Source organism: Anneissia japonica, unplaced genomic scaffold (genome assembly GCF_011630105.1).
Source record: "Anneissia japonica isolate Jap-2015-1 unplaced genomic scaffold, ASM1163010v1 scaffold288094_len592898_cov174, whole genome shotgun sequence".
NCBI lineage: Eukaryota > Metazoa > Echinodermata > Crinoidea > Comatulida > Comatulidae > Anneissia > Anneissia japonica.
The window spans coordinates 19,398-28,294 of NW_022737020.1; the positions used below are offsets into that span (position 1 = coordinate 19,398).

The window sequence follows — 8,897 nt, forward strand, 5'->3', positions numbered from 1 at the left end:
TAACCAGGGAATAGTTGAATTTAAATTTAAAATTTTATTTAACTGTTCCCTGGTTTAACAAACATCATGAGACTTGTTAGACTGTGCTACAGAAATCGAGATAATGTAATAGATAAACTTAGGTCAATTTTTCAGTTGCTGTTTGGACCACAATAGTTGCTTGGTAAATATGTTGTACATAGTAAACGGATGCTCTCTTCGTTCCTGTGTCGCTTTGTATATTATCTTAATCTTTGTTTGGTGTACACTGTTTAGTTTCTGTGTCCAAAAGATATCAACAATCAACAATCGTTCGATACCATTAATTTTTCTGAGAAGCTAATAATACAATTATCAATCAACCTGGATTTTCTAAACATTTATCTGTCACAATTTATTGACGGACGGTTCGGTCGATTCTATCGAAGTTGATAAGGAATTTTACCAACGTGTTGGAGCCATCTGACTAAGACTTTAATCTGATCTGATTCTTATCGAATCTGATCTAACTTCTAGAGCTCTTCAGCTCGAAAGTATCTGTTTTTTTCATATCCAAATGGACTCTCTCACCTACACTGATTTGGACATGATACAGCATCTAGCATTAGTTTCTTAAACTTAATCTGATTCTAAAATGTTACATATATATTATATCAACCTGGTGGCCGCCTAAATTTAATGGTCGTCCATAACAATTTGTGTGGGCCTGCGAAAATGTAAGTGGTCCAACAGAGTGGTGTGGTCAACTGTCGTAAATGGTAATAAATCCACTAAAAAGAACATATTATTCAACACTGTTTTCATGTGTGTCCATGCAGCCTTTTACCTTTCACTGCGGCTGTTGTCTTTCAATAATGACTAATAGATTTCTACACCATACTCTTTAGTTTATGTCTTTTTTATGTTCTCAACTTGAAGCCGTACGTAATAGAGCTACAAGCTGTCGACCGCGCACGCCCGTCGATATTTTTGCCTTAATGATGTTCACACTAAAGTTCTAATAAAGCCATAATCTAAAACTATATAGTCAAATATTAGAAAAGTTATTAAATTATATACAGGCTCAAGTTAGTCGTTAGAAAGCATGCAAACATATATCTGGTGCTTAAACTTTAATTATAAGCGACAGAAAGGCCGCCTATATGAAACCATTGATCGTATACCTCTATGGATGACGCACCCTTAATGAAGAGATTTGTTAAGTTTATTCCAACCAATTGCTGTCGAGACAGCAAGCTGAAAAAGAGTAACTCTGAATCACGTGATGGGAACAGCCAATCATACAGTTTATAAATATTGATGATGCGATATATTAATAAGAGGGTACTTTACACATTATCTCACTATTCAACACGCCTTACCATAAACGATCCTAAAGAAGCATTCACTAGGAGCATTACTAGATTTTGCCTAAAAAGAGTAAGTATTAAAAAAATATAAGCAGATAAGCAAAAATATAAACCAATTAAAGTAGTTAGGCCGAAATGAGCACAATGGTCGTGACGATTATTTCTATTATGTTGTATCCTGTTTTATGTTCATAATGGTGTTCAGGATGGCTCGAATTTCGACACAAGGTATTTAAAGACTATTCAACAACATTTCTTACCACTTCAGATGCATTTGACACCAAGAATACGAAGAGGCGTGACACATTCTTCAATTTTTACATTTACGTTATATTGACTATGTCATCATTTAGCATTAATTTGACTCATCATATAATCAAATTTAGAATCGCACACAAGAGTTATCTGGGTATCTTCGAATAGAAATTAGCATCGAGGACCCATCGATACTGCTATTACAAAAGCAAAGGGCGTACCTCATCCTCGGACACTGACGTACAAACCTCGTTAGCGATCGACCAAAGTTCCACTCCTATCACCCTAGGTCACCACCACTAAGGGTTAAATCCAGAAACATAGGCCCATCCTATTCACAACAGAATGTCTTAGGTCTGTGTTTCCAGATACACCATTCATAGCCTATTGCAGACCACCTAACCCTCATGATTATTAGTAAAATCTAAATTCAAGAGGCAAATTAACTCTTGCGACAGCCATAATTTGGCCAGTCATCTTTGTGCTTCATCATGCAAAACATGCTCCTTTGCTTGATTCTTCATTTAACCATATATCTCGGATAAGGCATTCAAGTAATTTCATCACCAAAAATGTCATTTATCTCATATATTGTAGTATTTGTAGTAAACAATGTGTCGGAGAAACAAAAAAAAAATTATCATAATATGAGAATGAAACAACATATCAGCTATCAAAACAGCTAAGCTTGAGAGTTATTCCAACAGACCATATTGAAAAAAATCACTGCGAAATTTTACTTAAACCCACCATACCGTTTGGACTAAATATTAGGAACGTTCTCCCATTACTCTAAAATTAATCTAATAGCATTCCAATTTTATATAAAACTCATTTAACTTACTCTAATGTTTAATTTAGGCTTTCTTGTTCACGCTTTGTTCACGCCGTTTATTCACTCTCATTCCCATCTCACCTAGCCTATTGTTTATAATCATGACTCACTTTATACTACCTGGCTTTCAAAAATGTTAATGATATAAATATGTGTATTTCTGAATTTAAAATTAGATAGATATTACAGATATAAAACGACAGAATTTCTTTGAAAAGCTGAATTCAAATTCCAAACTAAGATATTACAAAATGTTTAAGCATAAGTTTCAATTAGATGAATACTTGATACAAAATATTTTAATAAGTATAAATTAATCTTTGCAAAACTTTGGGTATTTTGGAATTAGAGGTAGAAAGGAGCAGATGGGTAAATGTAGAAAGAAAGGGTAGGTTATGCAAGTTATGTCACTTACATAAAACAGAAGACAAATATCATTTTGTATTAGTTTGTCCCTCTTTATGAAAATTATAAAAACATTTCTACAACATTCTGTTCAAAATTACTTCAATATTTCAGTTCTTTCATCATTTAATTTCGTCTAAAAATGTGAATATTGTCAATACCTTTATTAAAATATATGTATTGTGCTTATAATCATAGAAAATATTATTTTCTACTATGTTAAAAGGGCCGGAGGCCTACTTATTGAATAAAAACCTTCGTGTTTGAAAAAATGAATTACTAAATATGATGTGAAATTCTAATATTTAAGGAGCTGAATTATTAGAACAAGTGGTGGCAGTGGCGGAAAAGAAATTTAAATGTATTTAGTTTCCCTCTGAGAGTTGTGATGCGCTACACCCACTGTAAGCTCATTTGGTAGCGTCCCCTACTGCTACACAACAGTGGCAGATGCAGATTTGTTTCCAGGTTAGCATGAGGGCGAGTTCCCGCTACTTATATCTCTTACCTAAATGAGTCATATCACACTAAGGGACTGATTTATTTAGCTGCTGCAGAGCCTGGGGTAGGCCTGACCGCATTATTATTTTTCCCATACAGTTAAGGCAGAAATTATAGAGGGCGTTATTTAAGGTCAATAATGTGAACCGATAATATGAATATGCATGTTTGACTTCACTTCGCCAAAGCAGTGTTCGCTGCTTGTGGTTGAATCTGCAGCGTTGAATATGGTTATTTGAGTAGTGTATAGCCTATACATGTATGCCTAATACTGATCATTAAAGATATAAACGTTTAGAAATGCTCGGACACTACACTCCTATGTATTGTTTTAATGGTTATTTCTCACGAGCATGCCTTTTATACTAAATGTGAGTAAGCAATAGGCATACAGTAGAAGTACTATATAGCAAGCAGATATATTATAATATAAACAAACACAAGCCTTGGGATAATAAAAGTAAACTGAATTATTGTCTAGGGGCTCAATGTCTGTTAATTGACAGGGATTTTTTTCTCATTAAAATTTGTAATTTTAAAAATTGTAATTAACCCCTCTGTCTGAGGTACTCGCAATTATTGTATCCGAGCATTTCTAAACGTTCATATCCTTCAGATATCTATATCTTTATGTACCGGTATGTTGAAATTTTGAAAAAGAACTTCAGGTAAACATTTTACGTGACAATAATATAAACATAATAAACTTTAACGCGAACTTGAACCTAAGAATCAGCCTGCTATAATAGGAAATAAAATAGCTAGATAGATCGCCATTGCCAAAATATAATATCAAAATATATATAAAAGGCATGAAAAAATATAAGGAGCAATAAAAGGAATAATACAATACAAGGTAAATAATACTGAATGTTGCTGTTTTCAGTATTTTGTCGAAATATGGAGAGCACAAAAATATATTTTTTTGAAATTTGGAAGGTAATATATTAGACTAATACCTGAAAACCCCTTCCGCTACACCACTGATATATAGGCCTATGCATATATGTATGAATGATGCATTTTTTTACATAATTTTTAGACATAAAAATCTATAGATAAGCTTCAAAACATCTAAATTGTCATAGCTTCCTTTTATCTCACACTGTTATCGGCGAATGGGTACTTGTCGGGAACTCTGTCGTCTCCGTCAAGCAAATCTTAGCGGCAAAACTCATTCGATCACAATTACATCGTAATAGTACTAGAGAAAGTTAGTAGGCCGTAATAGTAGGCCTAATGTTTAGTAGTTTATAATTTAGTTTGCCTTCTACAATGTTTTCAATTATAATTCCTGTTTTACAAAATATCTACCTTCAAAAGAAAAATGTTACAAGAGTCTTAATTTTGTATTATAATAATAAATGATTAATTTCTTTCTCAGGTTATTACTTGGTAACATAATACAAAGCGACAGCAATGTACAAAACTACAACATTCGTAGTAAACACATTCAGTGTGATACTAGTAATTCTAAGTTGCCGCGCATCTGAAGCAGTGAGATTTTTCCACCATCCAAAAGATCATACAGCGGTAGAGGGAACACGGACACATTTCACCTGTATCTTCAGGGAAATCACCGACGACATGGTAGGAAAATATGAAGTCATCTGGACTAAAAATCATTACCCCATCAGCGAACCAAGTAATGGATTTGATCAGAATCGGTTTAGTTTTGAAAATCACTATGAAGACAGAAAACATTTTTTAAGGATTGATCCTGTGATGAGGAAGGATGCGGGAGGGTACCGATGTCATTTTCGCTATAAAGAAGTAGATATAACATCTGACGTTGGTATACTCACCATTCATGAAGTCCCATCAAAGAAATACCCACTCGTTACACTTGAAAAATCAACTTACAGTTCTGGTGATGTAGTCAGGGTAAGATGTCTCTCTGAAAAGACAAATCCTAAACCAGGTCTGCAATGGGCAAATAACAATGTGCAACTAAAACCAATCGAATCCGAAGATTACACACATTTTTGGATTGAATCAACATTTATCGCAACTTCTCATCTCAATGGTGTTCGCATTGGATGTAAATTATTAGTAGAAAGTTATTTGGCTCCAAGATACTCAGAAAGTGAATGTCTTTATATCACTGATGCTAAGCCTCCAAATAGTCAGACACACCAAAAATATGGGTCGTGTTTCTCGTTCAATGGGGGTACTCGGCCACTCACTTATTATTTAGGAGTTGCTGTCGCACAAAGCGTATGTGCTTCATTAATAATCATTGATATGACAAATCGAATCGTCATTTAATCGTATATGAACATGTATAGTTTAAAACTATAGTTTTATTATAACTAAGACACCTATATTAATCAAAAATATAAATTTTGGAAGTGTTTCTCCTTACAAATATTACTATCATGTGATTAAGCATTACCGTAATTTTGTGTAACACAAAATACTCCTGGTGGGATTTTTGCTATCAAACAGGGCCGTATCTATGATTTCCATTGGTGGTGGAGGTGGTACATGGGTGTGAAATAATACTAACTGGGTATGTGGTCACCTAGAATTCTCGTGTGAGAGAAGGTTATAGCCTGTTGGATAGCATTCTCGGTATATTAGGAATTTCAATGGTTTTATCAGTCAACTTTAGTCTTGTATACTTGAATAAGTATAAAACTCTATGGTTATCAATATTATTTTCAGAATATTGATAATCTTCGCCCCAACCCTTATCACTTCCTTTCTGGAAACCAGCCCTGAGAAAATTAATTTCAGAAGTAAAAAAATGTTTGACTTGGATAATATATGATCTACATTGTTTTTAACTTCTATTCTACAAAATTGAGCTTTATAACACTATTTCCATCTCCTCAAGTAATAAACAATTTATTAATATGCAAACTTCATTGCCCAAATACTAACACAACGATAGATTACTGGTTAAATGTAAAGTACCGTATTTAATGCTTATTACAAAAACTAACAATTTTTTTTTAGTACAATCTTCCTAAAAATATTGGAACTTTTTCGATTTTGGGAGGAGTGCGTATGCACTCATCGCACCCTCTGTATAGCCTACGGGCTTATAGAGGTGTTTTTAAGGATAATTAACTACGAGAACCAATGCCAACCAGGCTAGGTTTAAATAATTATTTTCAAGACAACTGTTCGAATCCCACCGACAGTAAGTTCAGTAAGTTCATATGTATACACACACACACATATATATATATATATATATATATATATATATATATATATATATATATGTATATATATTGTTTCTAAGGTCAAAGTTATACGTATCTAAGTCTTCATTACCGTTACATTTGTTATATTTTGCAGCACACGTGGATGCATTTTCTTCAAATTATATAATTATTTTTTGTTTATAATACAATGTCCACTGGTCAAATTTATGACTTCAGAAAAGGAGTAAACACAAAAGAATACATAAAAAATTAACTTTGATAAATAAAATTATTGTATGTTAATACAGTCCTAATATAGATGTCTGCTTGACATCATATATAGACTAACAAGATTTGCTGTAGATAGCAATATATCTAATAAAGTACCGTATTATGTGGACCAAGTGTGGTGTTGAACTCTATATGTTAAGTTAAGAGTAAAGAAAATTAACCCGGAACAGGGGTTAGTTAATCATTAATCATGTCGCGTCGGTGTTACATACTACATGGCGGAATCCAAAGGAGATTCAAATTTGCATTCTGCCTTATACCATCTTCACGTTGACATGCCACTCTAAGTTTTAGTATCTATGCTGTGCTACAGTATGTCGTTATTTTCGTTTTAGTCCATTATGAACATGCTGTTCAAAATTGCTATTTGCTTCTGAATTTATTAAATGTTATCCTGAATAAAGTACATGCTGTATTGCTGGTATTAATCATTAGTGAAAACATCGTAGCGAAAGTGTAGCAATTTTAATTAAACCAGGCTATTGATTGTTATTTTTATCTTTGTTTTAGAATTATGCAAGTTGCATCACACAACAAAGCAACTTGTCAATAAAAGATTATTTTTCTCTGAGGTGTTTGGCCTTTTAATGTTTTCATCTATTATTTGGCTAAATAGTTTGATCATTTAAAGCAATTAAAAGAATGATAAAATAATGAATTCTAAGAATGACTTAAGATGTCTAATTTTGTTAAGTAATAAAGTGAATAATACAGTAAAGAGCTACTTTGTTTTAACTATTTATATATTGAATTCGATAGTTAAGCTTCGAAATCAATCCCTATATTGTCATGCGCCACGTCCACTTGACTCCCTTTGAGAGATTATGAGTGACACCAATCCACGGCTACTTAATTACGCTGTCATCAGGGAAATCGGTCCCCGTCGGAGTCACCGGCCCCTCCGTCAAGCAAATCGTAGCAGCACCACTGATTCGATCACGATTATATACTACTAGAGACTTTCAATGTGTAGGTAGGCCTAGCACTGATTAGTAGTTCAAAATATAGTTTATTGTCTGTAATGTTTTCAATTATACGTCCTAGTTTAAAATACCTACGCTATCATTTAATATAAAATAAGGTCCAGAAATTGTCATTATGTATTATAATATAAAATGATTAATTTCTTTCCCAGGTAATTACTTGGTAACATAATACAAAGATACTACAATGTATAGACGTACAACATCCTTGGTAAGCACATTCAGTGTGTTACTGGTAATCCTAAATTGCCGCGCATCTGAAGCAGTGAGATTTTTTCACCAGCCAACAGACCATACAACAGTAGAGGGAACACGAACACATTTCACCTGTATCTTCAGAGATATCACCGACGACATGGTAGGGAAATATCAGGTCATCTGGACTAAAAATACTTACTCCATCGGTGAACCAAGTAATGGATTTGATCAGAATCGGTTTAGTTTTGAAAATCACTATGAAGACAGAATACATGTTTTGAGAATTGATCCCGTCATGACCAAAGATAGGGGAGGGTATAAATGTCATTTTCGTTATAAGGATATAGTTATAGCATCTGACATTGGTATACTCACCATTAATGAAGTCCCATCAAACAATTACCCAGTCATTAAACTTGAAAAGCAAACTTACAAACTTGGTGATGAGGTCAGGGTAAGATGTTTGTCTCAGAAGACAAATCCTAAACCAGTGCTGGAGTGGGTAGATAAAAATCTGCTACTAGAACCAACCGAAGCAGAAAATGATACACAGTTTTGGATTGAAGCAACAGTCACTGCAAACACTGATCTCGATGGTGTTCGCGTTGGATGTAAATTATCAGTGAAAGGTGAATTTGCTCCAAGATACTCAGAGAGTGAATGTCTTTATATCACTGATGCTAAACCTCCAAACCGTTGGAGACACCAAAAATATGGGTCGTGTTTCTTGTTCAATGGGGGTACACGGCCAATCACTTATTATTTAGGAGTTGCTGTCTCACAAAGCGTATGTGCTTCATTAATAATCATTGCTATGTCAGGTCGAATTTAATCGTATAGGAACATGTATAGTTTAAAACTAATTAGTTTTGTTATAAGATACCTATATTAATCAAATTTTGGAAGTGTTTCTCCTTACCAAGTTTACTATCATGTAATTAAGCAG

The 8,897-nt window shown here is 33.7% G+C and overlaps 1 protein-coding gene across 1 annotated transcript; it reads left to right on the plus strand.

Annotated features, from left to right (window-relative positions):
• The first annotated feature begins 1,332 nt into the window (after nt 1-1,332).
• On the plus strand, nt 1,333-6,486 carry LOC117117068. The gene is made up of 2 exons (XM_033261259.1): nt 1,333-1,398; nt 4,709-6,486. The coding sequence occupies exon 2, from the start codon at nt 4,744-4,746 to the stop codon at nt 5,590-5,592; it is 849 nt and encodes a 282-aa protein (XP_033117150.1). The 5' UTR covers nt 1,333-1,398; nt 4,709-4,743; the 3' UTR covers nt 5,593-6,486.
• Nucleotides 6,487-8,897: the final 2,411 nt, after the last annotated feature.

What these genes read in the sequence shown, in the direction of transcription:
- LOC117117068 (XM_033261259.1), top strand. Translation starts at nt 4,744, where the DNA reads ATGTACAAAACTACAACATTCGTAGTAAACACATTCAGTGTGATACTA.